We start from the raw sequence: 16908 nt of genomic DNA, 5'->3' as shown, positions 1-16908 counted from the left end.
AGGCAAAAGCAGATACAGATCCAGGGCTCAATGCTGCCTTCATCAGGGTCCTAATGCAATGGAGGAGGTGAAGGAGGGAGAGGCAAATCCATGCGCAGTTCCAGCAGGAGGGACATGGTAAAGTGCAGCCACAGCATGAAAAGGAGGATCAGGAGGAGAGACCCAGACAACAGAGGCAACTCGCCAGACCTAAGGTTTTTCGTCCAAGAGTCTCCTATTAACAAATGAGCAAGAGACAATGCCGTGCATGTCTGCACTTGTTCCAAGATCTGGAACACAACATATGCCACATTCTTTGTGAAGACCTGATGTCATTTGGAGTTGGAGGGTATCCCCTGCCAGTAACTTTGAAGATGACTGCTGCACTCAATTTCTTGGCCTCTGGTTCTTTCCAAGGATCAACCGGCGACCTGTGTGGCACCTCTCAGTCTGCAACACACTGATACATAAAGAAGGTCACAGACGCTTTTTACAGGAAGCCCATCATTATGTCAGGTTTGCTCTGGACAAAGATAGCCAGGCTGCAAGATTCACTGGCTTCACTGCCATCTTAGACTTCCCAAGAATGCAGGGTGCAATAGACTGAACCCATGTGGCTTTCCGGGCTCCATGGTAGCAGGCTGTAATGTTTATAAACCACAAGGGCTATCATTCCATCAACAAACAACTGGTGTGCGATCACCAGAAGCACATTTGTTTTTGCTTGGTACCCTGGGAGTTGCCAGGATTCCTACATCCTAAGTCACTCCCAGGTGCCTGAGATTTTCGAGGGGCCATTATGTCTGCAGGGATAAGGGGTACCCATTGAAGCGCTGGCTAATGACATCAGTGCGTTGCTCTCAGAATCGTTCTGAGGAGTGGTACAACGCTGCTCACAGGCCCACATGCTCCCTTATAGAGCAGACCACAGGGCTTCTGAAGATGCTTGGACTGCTCAGGTGGCCCACTACAATACACCCCTGATAAGGTTTCCCGCATCATCGCAGTGTGTTGCACCTTTCACAATCTGGCAATGCAAAGAGTTGAACCCCTGCCAGAGGATGACCTAGGGGAGGATGAGAGCTTATCGGGGAATGAAGATCCAGAGGCTCAGGAACCTCGGGAGGCTGTTGAAGTTCAGTATGAGTGCGATCATGCCACGGAGGAAGGAAGACGGGTGGGATGTCCTGTGATACGTTAATCACTGACAGATCCCAGGAAGAGTAAAGTCAAGCAAGGGAATATGGCCACATCTCTCCTTGCCCTTGATGCCATCTTCTTTCAACTCGGGGATGTCCACCCACTTGCAGTGAGAACGAGTCCTGCATTTACACTTGCCTCATGAATTGCCAGGCCATGATCTTTGCTTTGGTCTGTGGGGCCCTGTGAGTGAGCTCACTCTGGGAACTGAGAGCCCACTTAGGAACAAGATCAATGCGAGAGAAGACGTGAAGACTTCGCCGCCATCTACTGATGCAAACACTGCTGAGACTAAGATATACACATGCCTAGGGATTTCCTCCTCCCGTGCATGTCTTTTCTTCTGCCACCACCACTGAGGAGACACACATGCTGCTAGATTATTAATACTGATGAGCTGCCCTTGCTCAATGGTGTTCTTTGAGGGAGGTGAGAAATGCTCACATCACATACTTCCAATAAAGATTTAAATACATCTCCCTAACATCACACAAGGGGTGCAGATACTAGTTTGACTGAGGTTAACATCACAGGAATGTGGATCTCACCATGGGACACTATCACTGCGTAGGAGAAAGGCTAAACCTCAAAATAAGAGGACTCCAATGTGCAAGATCACAATGCCTTTAGTTGAAAGGAACATTTACTTAACCATCAAATGTATTAACAAACATGCAATTTAGTTATATGTCTAGCACACCCGTGACCCAAAAGTGACATCAATTTCTGTTAACTTTCCTAACCCTAGCATTATGCTTGGGTGCAGCTCCGGCATCGGCAGCAGAGGTGAAGGCAGCGTGCTGACTGCTACATCCTGATGTCTGCGATGGCCTTGGCAGAAGTCCTCTAGTTGCCCGTGATCTGGAGGGTCCCGGCCTGATAAGGGTCACCTGCTCAGCAGCAGAGGAAGCCAGAGAAGCTGGAGTCAATGGGGTCACAGGCAGAGAGGGCTATGAGCGCTGCACACCCTTGGAGTTCCCTGAGAGGAGACCCCCCCCCCACCACCGGGTGCCCAGCTGGTGTTCACCCTCCCTGTGGGTGCCCGAGGGACCCGCCCTGACTCCTGCAGGAGATGATCCACCCGGAGGGAGGTCAAGGCGCCTCATCGTCATGTCATCTACATCCTGATGGTGCCCACCAGGGTGTGTGGCCATGGAGTGCAGGGCTGAGCACAAATCCGGCAAGACCTGCTGGACCAAGGTCTCAAAGGTAGATACCAGCCTTCCCATGGTAACATCAAGGTGCTCTCATGTCAGAGGCACAACATCAGAGAGAAGGTGGACAGACTCCTCCATCGTTCGCTCTAGTCTGCTGAGTGACTGCCAAATCTCTGCCTGATGTTACATCGCCTGTCACTGCATCTCCAGCACTGAGCTGGCAGCCGCTTCCAGAGGTTCATCATCTGACTCGGACTGAACAGGTGGCTGGTCTCCAGCAGCCCTCCAAGTGCTGGAGACCTGGGCTGTCCTTGCCTCCAACTCCTGCGGAGACGTGTCAGTGAGGTGTTCCCCATAAAATGTGCCCGAGCCTAATTTACATCTGTGCCCCACCGATGTCTGTGTCTCTGAGCTGGTTGAGGGTGTGTGTTAGTTCCGTGAAGGTTCTTCTGGAGCTTCATCCTGGGATGAGGTCCAGAGGCTTGCGCTGGTAGTGTTGGAATGGCTTGGGAGCCTTGAAGTGCTTGTGCCTAGAAAATAGAATTTCAGTTAATGAGCACGAGCTAGATAAGACTGCATGTGACTCACTGTGAATGTCAGGATTTGATGAGGTGATGGAGTTGTGATCCGTATTAGGTTGACTGGAGAGGCTGATCTCCCCTTCCCCACAAGGGCAATTCCTGTCCTCCCCAGCCAGCTTGGCTGCAGCCTCCTCAAACTTACTGAGGGGGGAGGATGCCGGATGCCCTTCTGCGGGTCTGCAGTCTCTTACGCCTATTGTGTGCTAGCTTGGCCTGTATGAAGAAAGAAAGGCATGTGATGAGAAGGGATGGAACAGAGGTTGGGTGAGATGCATGTCCCCTGTGTGTGGTGAGTCCTCCCCAGAAAGGTCATAGGATGGAGTGTGAGCAACATAGGGGGAGGTGATGGCATAGTGGTAGTGTCGCTGGACTAGTAATCCAGAGGCTCAGGGTAATGTTCTGGGGACATGGGTTCGAATCCCACCACAGCAGATGGTGGAATTTGAATTTAATAAAAATCTGGAATCAAAAATCCAATGATGACCATGAAACCATTGTCGATTGTTGTAAAAAGAAGGAAATCTGTCATCCTTACCTGGCCTACATGTGACTCCAGACCCACATTAACTCTTAACTCTTAGCCATCCTCACGGAATCATACCTTACAGATAATATCTCCACCATCACCATCCCTGGGTACGTCCTGTCCCACCGGCAGGTCAGACCCAGCAGAGGTGGCAGCACAGTGGTATACAGTTGGGAGGGAGTTGCCCTGGGAGTCCTCAATAATATTCCAAACCCCATGAAGTCTCGTGGCATCAGGTCAAACATGGGCAAGGAAACCTCCTGCTGACTACCATGTATCGCCCTCCCTCAATTGATGAATCAGTGCTCCTCCATTGTGAACATCACTTGGAGGGTGGCAAGGGCACAAAATGTTCTCTGGGTAGGGGACTTCAAGAGTGGCTCAGTAACACCACTATTGATTGAGGTGGCCGAGTCCTAAATGACATAGCTGCTAGGCTGGGATTGTGGCAGGTGGTGAGGGAACCAACAAGAGGGAAAATCATTCTTGACCTCATCCTCATCAACCTGCAGATGCATCTGTCCATGACAGTATCGGTAGGAGTGACCACCGCACAGTCATTGTGTAGATGAAGTCCCGCCTTCACATTGAGGATGCCCTCCATCGTGTTGTGTGGCACTACCACCGTGCTAAATGGTAACGTGATAAATTTCGAACAGATCTAGCAACTCAAGGCTGGGTTATCCATTAGGCGCAGTGGGCCATCAACAGCAGCAAAATTGCAATCTGTAACCTCATGGCCCAGCATATCCCCCACTCTACCATTACCATCAAGCCAGGGGATCAACCCTGGTTCAATGAAGAGTGCAGGAGGGCATGCCAGTAGCAGCACGCATACTTACAAATGAGGTGTCAACCCAGTGAAGCTATGAAACAGGACTGCTTGCGTGCCAAAAGCATAAGCAGCAAATGATAAAGAGAGCTAAGCGATCCCTCAACCAACAGACCAGATCTAAGCTCTGCAGTCCTGCCACATCTAGTCATGAATGGTGGTGGACAATTAAACAACTCACTGGAGGAGGTGGCTCCACAAATATCCCCATCCTCAATGATGGTGGAGCCCAGCACAGCAGTGCAAAGATAAGGCTGAAGCATTTGCTACAACCTTCAGCCAGAAGTACTGAGTGGATGATCCAGTCGGCCTCATCTGGAGGTCTCCAGCAACATAGATGCCAGTCTTCAGCCAATTTGATTCACTCCACGTGATATCAAGAAACAGCAGAAGGCACTGGATACTGCAAAGGCGATGAGCCCTGATAACATTCTGGAAATAGTACTGAAGGCTTGTGCTCCAAAACTTGCCGCACCCCTAGCCAAGCTGTTCCAGTACAAGAACAATACTGGCATCTACCCAACTAGGTGGAAAATTGTCCAGGTATGTCCTGTACACAAAAAGCAGGACAAATTCAACCTTGCCAATTACCGCCCATCAGTCTCCTCTTGAACATCAGTAAAGTAATGGAAGGGGTCATCAACAGTGCTATCAAGCAGCATTTGCTTAGCAATAACCTGCTCACTGATGCCCAGTTTGGGTTCCGCGAGGGCCACTCAGGTCCTGACCTTGTTACAGCTTTGATTCAAACATATACAAAAGAGCTGAGCTCCAGAGGTGAGGTGAGAGTGACTCCCCTTGGGGCAGCATTTGACCGAGTGTGGCATCAAGGAGCCCTAGCAAAACTTGAGTCAATGGAATCAGGGTGAAAACTCTCCACTGGTTGGAGTCATACCTAGCACAAAGGAAGATGGTTGTGGTTGTTGGAGGTCAGTCATCTCAGCTCCAGGACATCACTGCAGGAGTTCCTCAGGGTAGTGTCCTACGCCCAACCATTTTCAGCTGCTTCATCAATGACCTTCCTTCCATCATAAGGTCAGAAGTGGGGATGTTCACTGATGACTGCACAATGTTCAGCACCATTCCCAACTCCTCAGATACTGAAGCAGTCCGTGTCCAAATGCAGCAAGGCCTGAACAATATCCAAGCTTGGGCTGACAAGTGGCAAGTAACATTCGCGCCACACAAGTGTCAGCAATGACCACCTCCAACACGACAGAATCCAACCATCGCCCCTTGATGTTTAATGGCATTACCATCACTGAATCCCTCACTATCAGCATCCTGGCGGTTACCACTGACCAGAAACTGAACTGGACCAGCCATATACATACTGTGGCTACAAGAGCAGGTCAGAGGCTAGGAATCGTGCGACGAGTAAGTCGCCTCCTGGCTCCCCAAAGCCTGTCCACCGTCTACAAGGCATAAGTCAGGAATGTGATGGAATACTCCCTGCTTGCCTAGATGAGTGCAACTCCTACAACACTCAAGAAGCTGGACAACGTCCAAGACAAAGCAGTCCACTTGATTGCCACCACATCCACAAACATTCATTCCCTCCACCATCGACGCACAGTAGCAGCAATGTGTACCATCTACAGACTGACTGCAGGATTTCACCAAGGCTCCTTAGACAGCACCTTCCAAATCCACGACCACTACCACCTAGAAGGACAAGGGCAGCAGATAGATGGGAACACCACCACCTGGAAGTTCCCCTCCAAGTCACTCACCATTCTGACTTGGAGATATATCGCTGTTCGTTCATTGCCGCTGAGTCAAAATCCGGGAACTCCCTTCCTAACAGCACTGTGGGTGTACCTACACCATGGACTGCAGTAGTTCAAGAAGGCAGCTCATCACCACCTTCTCAAGGGCAACTAGGGATGGGCAATAAATGCTGGCCCAGCCAGCGGAGCTCACATCCTGTGAATGAATGTGAAAAAAAAAGATAGGTGGGATGGTGATGTAACGTCTCATTGAGAGAACGAAGTGTCCCTCACTGATGGTTGCGTGAAACTCCTGAAAAGAGTAGCCATTTGAGTGCATGATGCCATGATGAGGGTTTGATATTGGAGGGTGTTGAAGGATGACTTACCCTGGCAGAGTGGATGAGATCATTTATCCTCTTCCTACACTGGTGGCACTTTGGGCAAGGGAGTCAGCCATGCTGACCTGCTCCGCTATGGTGTCCCAGGCCTGAGAGGTGAGGCTGCTGTGCTTTCTGCAGCCATCTGTGGGGTGGAGCACATGCCGTTGTTCCTGCACCCCTCTAACCAAGGCCTGGAGGGTTTGGTGGGTGAAGCAGGGTGCAGACTTCGTCCTGAGGCTCTCAGCACTTTTTTTGAGTTGCAGACATCTCTGCTGGGCTGGAGAGATTGAGATTGTATGTTGGACTGGTGTTTAAATATGGTATCCAGACCTTTGAAGCCGCCAAATGATGGTGAGCGGACGAATTAGCTCCCGAACTGCCAGGTGATTTGGAGTGAAATGTGCCTCTGCATAATTAATGAAGCTCCAAGCACCGAATCGGGCACGATTTGCCGCCATTATGGATGGTGGGCTGGGCGTTGTCGAAACTGCCTATCACCGCTCTTAGTTTCATTTTGGGAGAATTCCACCCATTGTTACGAAATACTACCTACTTATCTTGTGTCAAATCCACACATCCCCAATTATGAAAAGGCATGCTTATAATAGTATCATAATATAATACTTTGAAAATGATCCACCATTTCATAAGTGTCCTTTTAATGGATTTGTTCAGGGTGTGTGATCGGCTTGGGGACACCATGGAATTGCTCAGGTTGCCTGTTCCTAATGTTGCCCCTGCACATGGAGGCTGTGGGGTCATACCCTCCACCAATCACTACCTTTAAAAATGGATAGCAGAAAAATTAAAGAAAGGTTAAGCTACTCAAATTTGTATATAAGAAATTGGCTGTTGTAGAAATTTTAACTTTTTGAAAGTTTCTTCTTATAATAAATTACAGACTATAATCTCAGTGTACTACCCGCTCACATATAGTTTGCATTACTGCTGCAATTGAAGTTATTTACGATGCCAAGCAGATGTAAGCAAAAAAACCCTGAGATTTAATCACCATTGTGGTATGTATTCATGAATGCAGATTTTGCAGGCTTCATTTATTTTACAAGCTAAGATACCTCTTTCCAGTTTTATTTTGTCCAAGATGTCATTTTTGTCAGCCAGGTCAGATTTTAGTGCGGTCTCGAGCTGTGCAATCTGTAGTTTCAGCTGCTGTTCCTTCAACTTCCACTGTTGTTCGTGGGTCATGTCAAAAGCACTGTAACCAAACATGTGGCATGTGAAGAACTATTGGAAGTAATCCTCCACAGAGAATAATAATTAAAACAAAAAAGCCTTAGTGGCACAGAGACTGCTGTCATCATGTCTCAGGAATTAAGCAAACATATGCTGGTCTGCTGCTGTTGAAACCAAGGCGCCTTGCTCAGGCTGCGGTTAAATCACATGAAAGGGTTTGTGGGATGAGCAAAGGCACTGGCCTTAATTTAGAGATCCATGGCCAGAAAAAACCTGGCATCACTTGGATCTGCGGGACAAGGAAAGGAATTCAGCTACATACTCCAGAGGAATATATAAATCCAAATTATCCAGCAACAGGGGAGGGACAAAACCAAACTTTCCAAATACAAACCCCAATATCCCCTCAATATAAATAACCCAAACTACCCACCTGATCTCTTTTTAGGGGCTTGTGGAGGATGCAGTATTAAAAACCAATTGCTGGTTGGAAGGAAACGAAACCACAAAGCACTAATGTTGGTTATGCCTGCAACATTGTGGCCCATAGAATGATTATTGTGCATGTACAATGCGGCCATTTGTTCCACTAAGAAAGATGGCAGAAACCAAAAAGTATAACTAAAGGAAGCTATTTTATGGCAAACACTTAGACAGCAAAATGCATTTCTACAGATGAGTAAAATAGGAAACTGGAAATGATCAAACGAGAGCAAACGTATAAAACTATATACATTTTTCAAAGAAGATACATTAATTAGTAGGAATGATTAATGAAAAGCAAGATTTAAAAAAAAAATCCCCCTCCTGCATCAATGGGTAACTTGAATGAGAAAAGCCAGTGTGATACTTTTATAAACAAGAGATAGGGAGACCAGTTAAGAAAGTTGAAAATTAAACTATGCTATTGTACATTGGCTGCATCATAATAAAAACAGGAAAAGGAGATTTAGAAGAACATTCTGATGCAACAGTATCACAAAAATGTCATCTCTAAGAGTAACATTTCATGGATAAGACCCTTCTTAGCAGTGTAAGTGATTTAAACTGGCAAAAACTATTATTTTCTATTAATGTACTCCATTCCGGAAAGGTATATAGTTTAAAAATATATTTGCAAACAAATTTTTTGAGCAAGTATTTAATTATGCTATGTTACAGTGAACTTCAGACTGTAACTGAAATTTTCATCCACAGGATGAAATTTGATTATTGTTTCCTCTTCTACATTTTGGAAATATTGTAGCTTTCTTATTCTTTATTGCTATAGCTATCATAGAATTCTGACTACAAACATGACACATTTGTCATTTTCCTTCAAGAGCTAAAATTTTGTTAAACATTATGTCACACAAACCATCTCCCTCATAATGCATTGTGGAAAGCAAGCATAATGACATTCTCCTGATGGTGTATAAAATGCAATTGTACAAGATAGATTTTGCTAACTGGAAGTGGTATGTGGTTCAGAGCAAAGAAAATAGTTTTGGCAAGGATAAAAGATTGAAATTACCATTTTAAAGTGTAGATAATTGTCTTTTAACTAAAAGAGTTTAGTGTGCTTTATTACTACTACCCAACAGAGCTTTTTTTTTAAAAACAAGGTATAAAGCTAATCTATAAATGAACAGTTCAACTGTACAAATCTTTACATTTTGTACTAAATGGGTGCTATATAAAGTAAGCAAGAATTTGCGACATTATCTAAAAAAACACTGCATTCTTCGAGCAAATATGCAAAATGTATTTTGTGCTGTTGCAAATGCATTTAGAAGTGTAAAAAATCCTTACAATGTCAAAAATGAATATATTTCTTGCTTAACTCAGTTTTTATTGGTGTTTGACAGTGGCTTCTTGTTTTGTTTTAGGGCGTTCAAATGCTAGTCCCAGTTTAAACTCCCAAATAGTGATTAGAATATGTCTGTCAGGTTTTGCCTTTTTGTATCCAGATCACTGGATATCACAGAGGGAAATGGCTGCCATGACCAGTCGCACAGCATGCTCCTGTTTATTAATCAGGAAGCATTTTGCAAGGGGTGGTGGGGGTAGCCATGGAAAATTCTACAACCCTACCTCTCATCAGTTTCATTTCTGGAAGAGAAGATACAGTCAATAGATGATAGCAGTAAAAAGGGGAAGGTGAAAAATTATGAGGATATTAACAGGAACATAAGAGCAGGTGGGAAAATGGACTTGAAGCCCAAGATCAGCCATGATCATATTGAATGGCAGAGCAGGCCTGATGGGCCATGTGGTCTACTCCTGCTCCTATTCCTTGTGTTCTCGTGATCAAGAGTAGGCCATTCAGCCCATCAGGTCAGGTTTTGATATTCTATTAGATCATGGCACATCTATACCTCACAACTTCATTTACCCACCTTTCGTCCATATCCTTTAATCCCCTTACCTATTGAAAATTTATTGATGTTATTCTCGGAATTTTCAATTAACCCAGTATCTAAAGTCTTTTGAGGGAGAATGTTCTAGATGTCTACTTCATTTTGTGTGAAAATATGCTTCCTGATTTCACTACGAAATGATTTAACTCTAATTTTAAGATGATGTCCCTTTGTTCTGCATTCCCCTACCAGAGGATATAGTTTTTCCTTTTCTACCCTATTAAATCCATTTATTTTCATCACCTTTATTAGATCATTGCTTCAACCCGTGAAGCCGAGGGGCTAGAAACCAAGTTTATGCAATCTGCCCACATAATTTAACCTTTTTAAGGCATGGTATAATTCAGGTTTATCTGTATTGCACTTCCTCCCAAGGTCTATATATCTTTCCTGAGGTGAGGTGTCCAAAAACTAATGCAGTACTCCAGACGCGGTCTGATTAAGGCTCTGGACGACTGAAACACTTTTATACTCAACACCCGTGAAATAAAGGACAACATTCTATTAGCCTGTTGGATTGATTTTTGTACTTAAATGCAGACATTTAGTGATTTCTAACATAGACACTCAAATCTCTTTATTCCTCCCTGTGCCTTGTTTTTCACCATTGGGAAAATATTCCAATTTATCTTGTTTGGGTCCAAATGGGATAATCTCATTTTTCCCTACATTGATCTGCAGCAGCCATAGCAAGATCATGGTGTAGTGGTAATGTCACAGGACTGGTAATCCAGAGGCCCAGACTGGTGACAAATGTTCAAATCTCATTATGGTAGCTGGTGAAATTTAAATTCAATTAATTTTTTAAAAATGTGGAATTGAAAGCTAGTCTCAGTAATTGTGACCATTAAACTATCTTTGATTGTCATAAAAACCCATCTGGCTCACTAATCTTCCTTAGGGAAGGAAATTTGCCATCCTTACCTGGTCTGGCCTACATGTGAGTCCAGACCAACAGCAATGTGGTTGACTCTTAACTCTTAACCCTAACTCACCCTGGAGAACCTGTGTAAAAGACGCACACCATATACATGAAAACAAGATTAATAATGCAAAAAAAGGAATTAAAATTGTACAATGGAGTACCTGTTGTATAATTTGTCATAATTTTCCTTCAAAAGATCTCTTTCCTTTTGTAAATCATTGACTCTCTCTTGTAGCTGATCAAAACAAAAGGGTTATGAATTACAAAGCAGCACACCATTAACTAGATAGGAAACTGAATTAAATTCTGTACACTCTCTCTTGTAGCTGATCAAAAAAAAATAAGAATTACAAAGCAGCGCATCATTAACTAGATAGGAAACTGAATTAAATTCTGAACACTTATTTACTATTGCTGTAAATTAGGTTGCTCTCACTTCAAATTTTTACATCATTGAGGCTCCATTTGTAGACCTGTCTTATACAATTGCAGTTTCGTAGCATGATTTACTTTTATTGAAATTAGTTGTGGTAGATTTCCTATGAAGTTGCTCTTAGTGATTTGAAAAATATATTCAAAATTTGTAAGTTTTCAATGTGCTGTTCCAATTGCATCTGAAACAGTTGTATTAAAACTAGAAATGAAAATGAAATGATTCTGGATCGGACAAAACTGATGAAACCAATGCCCCTTCAGGGTAGTATTTCAAAGTGACTGACTCAACTATGTTGTGCACCAGATTTTGACGCTAGAAAACGTCAGATGATAAAGAGGGAATTATAAGCTGTGATCCATATCTTGCTTTGGATAATGGTTATAAACCTCTCTACTTATGTTATTGTACTTTAGTATGTTGCTTGAATTCAAAGAGTGAATTAGACTCTTGTAATGTACTCTTCAATATCCATTATTTCACATAATGCTCACTATCTTCTGTAAAATGTAAAAAAAAATACCTCCACAGTTGTTTTTTGAGAAAAGGAGGTTGAGCAGAGTTGATTTTCAAGAGAAAGACACTTAGAACGTTCTTCTTTCAGCTGTGCATTCAGTTCATCAACTTTACTCATTAAAGCATCATGACTGGCCTTCATGGTTTTCTGGTTCTGTAAGACAATACATCTTCTATAATGGTCATTGCGCATTACAAACTTAGGTTGGAGACATGCACAGGTTACTTCACAATTCATGACGTTTGATAGTCTATATGCACTGTTATTTAACATTTTCCACCTGTATCACAAAATGAAAATGGTATTTTTTCTCCTAAATATTGCATTTTTTTCCATGGGCTGCTTAAATAAGTGACAATGCATTCAATTCTAGCATAGGACTGATGATGCCAAAGTTTCAGGAGCTGACAAAAGAACTTGGACCCCAACCTTCTTTATACAAAAACGGTGATGAAAAGTTCAGTAAATCAATAAAAAAGCGCTTTGAAAGAGAGGTAGTTCAGTACCTGGGGAGAGTGAACCATTTGCAATGTCAGCTAATATGGGGTAAGGAGAGAATTTGGATGGTCAGCAGCAGTTTATTGGAAACAGGGTCAAGGAAACAGGTGGTGGTGGGCTCTTGGAATAGTTGAATTCAGAGAGGGCATCAGGAGAGATATGCATAATTTTACCAATCCAGAGAAGAAAATTCCAGGTAATAGATTTAAAAGAAACTAAATCACATGTAAAACCTCTAATTTATAAATAAACTACCACATTGTGCAGGGAATGCACTCATTAACGATTGAGGAGGACAAATAAATTTCTAATTTAGCAATGAAGCCCGTGTGCTTGGTACATGGGGTGCAGGCAGATTAAATAACTAGCACGGGTGCTGTAGATGGATACTAATGATGGAAGTTTGTCAGATGGGCTTCATGGCATTTCCTCATAACTTCTAGATTTTGAATAATAATAAACTGTACAATAAATCTGCTCTGAGCTTTCAAATTTTTTTTGATTATATACTTAACATAGCATAAGAAACAGATTATGTTTTGGAATCAGCTGTGTTGCCTCTGACCCTTGAACTCTTACCTCTTGAATTTGCAAAAATTTTCCCTCCAAGACAGTAAGTGCAGCTCCTTTTTCCACAAGTTGTTTTTGTAGCTTTATCATCTCCACATTGTCTCTGATTGCAGTCCTATAAAAAGAAAAAATGTGATGCATCATATCATGGACAATACTGAACCGAGAAGAATAATATATTTTCTCTTTGGCATAAACCTTATATAACACAATTTATCCTATAATCCCTTTAAGGAGTCAAACACATTGTTAACCCCTATTTATATGTAGGAAATACAATTGCTGAGAAAATAAATCTGGTAATCAAAGATTAAAAATATTTGAATAGAAAGATACATTTTCTAAACCTAAGAAGACTGACATGTCAGTCAGAGATTTGATCATTTTTAACTGCAGCACTTTAACTCAGAATAGAATTGGTGCTTTGGTGAACTTTCCTAGTGTTCACACCATATTGGCTTGACATGTAGAATGTTCATGTTGCAAGGGATTTTTAAACATTTCGTCTATAACATGCTATGCTAACATGTAACACTTTAGCAAGCTCAGGGATCTCATGAAACTGGCCCTAATGGTTAATGGAAAAATGGAAGCATTTGGAGGATTTTATTGGAGTGCTATGTATTTCAACAACTCTGAAAGCTAACTGGAAATGTTATTGCCAGCACATCCAGTATTCTTTTAGGTTCCAGTTTTAGGAGCAGTGATTTGATTCTTTTATATAAAGTACTTAAAATGACAAAAAAATGGAGATGGGAAAATTGAGTAATGAGTAGAATTTAGAATTTAGCACATTATCATTTCATCTCCAGGACCTGGCTTAAAGTTAGACCAGGCTGATTAGACAGAAGTTTTCTTTCTTTGACAGCTGCAAGAGTCCTGTGTGAAATGTATTTGGCCAGATTAGACCAGTCCTTGTTGCTGAATAGACAAAGGATAAATTCTGACTGTAAATAGATACAAATTGGCCATATCACTCTGAGACTCCATAAAAATAATTGCTGGTAGCAGTGGAAATGTCCCACTGAAGTAGTGGAGAATGATCTTTTGCGGTTAGAGTTGACTTCTTTTAGGAATGCGAGAAGGGAAACCTTTGCTCTGCATCCAGCTTATGATGTCTCTCTTAGGGGATTTCTTCACCTTTACACGAAATAACAAAATCACAAAAGGTGCATCATGCCCCAAAGCTGAAATTTTTCCCCAGGGAAGGAAATTTGATTGGCCAAAATATGTAAACTAATAAAATAGAGATGTTATTTCCAAAAATATTAAATATTTTATGAAGTGTCTTTGTTTGTGTAGCACAGAAGTGAAGATCGGATGTTAGAATACTTAATGGGCAGAATACTTGTATTTGCCTTAAGGCAGATTTGTTGTGCATTATAAGACTGCTGCATAATAGTTGCTCTTTACCAAATTCTATTTAGTATCTGTTCAATATATCAACTGGTTCAGTCAGGTTATTACTGGAATTTTGAGCAGTGCTTCTTCAATCTATTTTGAATATCTCTCAGCAGTCAATCAAACAGGAATATGTTGACCATTCTGATCAGATGGTTACGCTAAACAGTTGTGTGAAAACATAATGGTCTTTGAAGAATTCAAACAGCAAATAATCTATCTTGTTACATGTTTCTAAACTACATAAATATAAATGTGATGGGGAAATCTGGAACATGTAAAAAAAAGTTTATCAATTTTTTCTCTTGCCAAATTCATTACATATTTTATATATTTTGTGATGTGATAAATATGATTACAAAACTATATCAGAAACAGACATTTAGCAAAAAAGAAAACACATCTGCAAGCCACCTGAAGATGCAAGGAGTGGCCTTCATTGGTTATGATCTGAAATGTAACAATGCCTCACAGGTTTTCGGTGAATAAGATATTAAAAAAGCAAGAAATCTAGGAATGAGGATAAAGCTCACGGCCCAAGAATATGAGCTAGATGCACAAATGCTAACTAGAAGCAACCTTGACAATCGTGTGAAAGAAAATGCAATTGTTTCTCCATACTGCTGTATTGGCAGGCATATATGAAAGAAGATGCCATTAATTTTTGCACAAGATCAATATATTTGCAAAAGAATATATAAGTGCCAGCAGCAAAAAGGAATTTCTGGTTAAGTAAATTTCTTGCACAGAACCACAAAGACATGCACATATTCTAAAAATTTCTATAAGAAAAGGAAATGAAAAATGTGTGGAACATATGGCTGCAGAATGTTTTTCACTGAGAGCTGAATATGGCACCACAACAAAACAGTATTCCTATACAGATTTCTAGATTGTTAACATGTAGTAAACAAATACAAATTATGCGCTAATCTCAATTTAATTACTGTGGTTATTTGGTAGAACACATTGTTGCATAATTCCTTCCCTCTTTGGAATGCGCAATTTGTAACAATGATTATAAGTTTTTAAAAAAATTAATTCATGGGATGTCGGTGTCGCTGGCTAGGCCAGCATTTATTGCGCATCCCTAATTGCCCTCAAAAAGGTGGTTGTGAACTGCCCTTTTGAACTGCAGCAGCCCATGTGTTGTAGGTACTCCCACAGTTCTGTTTGGGAGGGAGATCCAGGATTTTACCCAGCGACAGTCAAGGAACTGCGATATATATCCAAGTCAGGATGGTGAGTGGCTTGGAGGGAAACTTCCAGGTGGTGGTGTTCCCATGTGTCTGCTGCCATTGTCCTTCGACATGGTAGTTTGGAAGGTGCTGCTTAAGGAGTCTTGGTGAGTTCCTGCAGTGCATCTTATACATGGTACACCCTGCTGCCACTGTGTCGGTTGTAGAGGGAGTGAATGTTTGTGGATGAGATGCCAATCAAGCGGGTTACTTTGTCCTGGATGGCGTCAAGCTTCTTGAGTGTTATTGGAGCTGCACTTACCCAGGCAAGTGGAAAGTATTCCCTCACACTCCTGACTTGTGCCTTGTAGATGGTGCACAGGCTTTGAGGAGTCAGGAGGTGAGTTACTCGCTGCAAGGTTCCTAACCTCTGACCTACTGTTGTAGCCACAGTATGGCTGGTCCAGTTCAGTTTCTGGTCAGGATGTTGATAGTGGGGGATTCAGTGTTGGTAACACCATTGAATATCAAGGGTGATGGTTAGATTCTCTCTTGTTGGAGATGGTCATTGTCAGCCAAGCAACATTCATGCCACACAAGAGCCAGTTATCATATCCTGAGCTGTGGAGTGATGTAACTGCCTGACCCAGTGTATTCTTTGCTCATTAGCAACCATTCTGTACAATTATTTGCAATTAAATTTATAATACATTGTACAAATTTTGAGTTAACAAGAAACTACCCTTACCTGGATTTCAAACTGAAATGGTTTTATTTTGTCAAAGGAATAAAATCAAAGGATTACAGCTATCTTGCACTGCGCAACAGTTTTAAAACCCAAGTGATGCAATATGAGCCATATATCTACAGCTCAAATGTAGTTCACTTGGCTTTTTCAGCAATACATGACATCAGTCACAGGAGCCAGTTTCACTGCTTCAGCTTTGCGCTGGGTGCAGTTGCTGGGCCAGTGCAAAGCAAATTTTAATGTAAAGTAAAAAATAACCTGGATGGTAGTTTTGGTTATTTTTAAGTTTTTAATGTTAAAAAAGCCAAATGTCCCTTTATCAAGAACTTTCTAAAATCATCTTCTTCTTGTGGCTTCTCCCATTTTATTGGGGTGGCCCAATGCTGGTTGATCACCCTCCTCCATCTCCTCCCATCCTCTTCCAATCCTGCTGCATTTAAGTGTCTCGCCACTGCATCTTTCCATCTGGTCTTCAGCCTTTTTTTCCTCCTTCTTCCTGGCAGTCCCATTCCATCATTCACCTCACATCCACATTTCCTCTCCGACCATATCATTTCAATCTCTTCTCGGCTACTTTCTTTGATGCTCTCACAAACTTCACCAACTCCTGATGCACTGGTTCCTGATATTGTCCTTTCTCATCACTTCACATATCCATCTCAACATCTGCATCTAATT

The 16908-nt window shown here is 42.3% G+C and overlaps 1 protein-coding gene across 9 annotated transcripts in view; it reads right to left on the bottom strand.

The window, feature by feature from the left end:
• rpgrip1l (RPGRIP1 like) overlaps window positions 1–16908 on the bottom strand; it is a 298740-nt gene that overhangs the window by 183200 nt on the left and 98632 nt on the right. For 7 of the 9 annotated variants that reach the window (XM_041191778.1, XM_041191780.1, XM_041191779.1 and 4 more), the window contains 4 exons: window positions 12913–13018; window positions 11842–11988; window positions 11047–11120; window positions 7444–7583 (listed from right to left, as the gene is read on the bottom strand). In XM_041191778.1, coding sequence (XP_041047712.1) covers window positions 7444–7583; window positions 11047–11120; window positions 11842–11988; window positions 12913–13018 — 467 coding nt within the window. Of the gene's footprint in view, window positions 1–7065; window positions 7149–7443; window positions 7584–11046; window positions 11121–11841; window positions 11989–12912; window positions 13019–16908 lie in introns of those variants that run through there. The other 2 variants (XM_041191785.1, XR_005943542.1) reach the window with 2 other exon arrangements.

This window comes from Carcharodon carcharias, chromosome 7, assembly GCF_017639515.1.
Source record: "Carcharodon carcharias isolate sCarCar2 chromosome 7, sCarCar2.pri, whole genome shotgun sequence".
NCBI classification, from domain to species: Eukaryota; Metazoa; Chordata; class Chondrichthyes; order Lamniformes; family Lamnidae; genus Carcharodon; species Carcharodon carcharias.
Note: the sequence above shows the minus strand (reverse complement) of the source record. Positions and strands in the feature narration are given on the sequence as shown.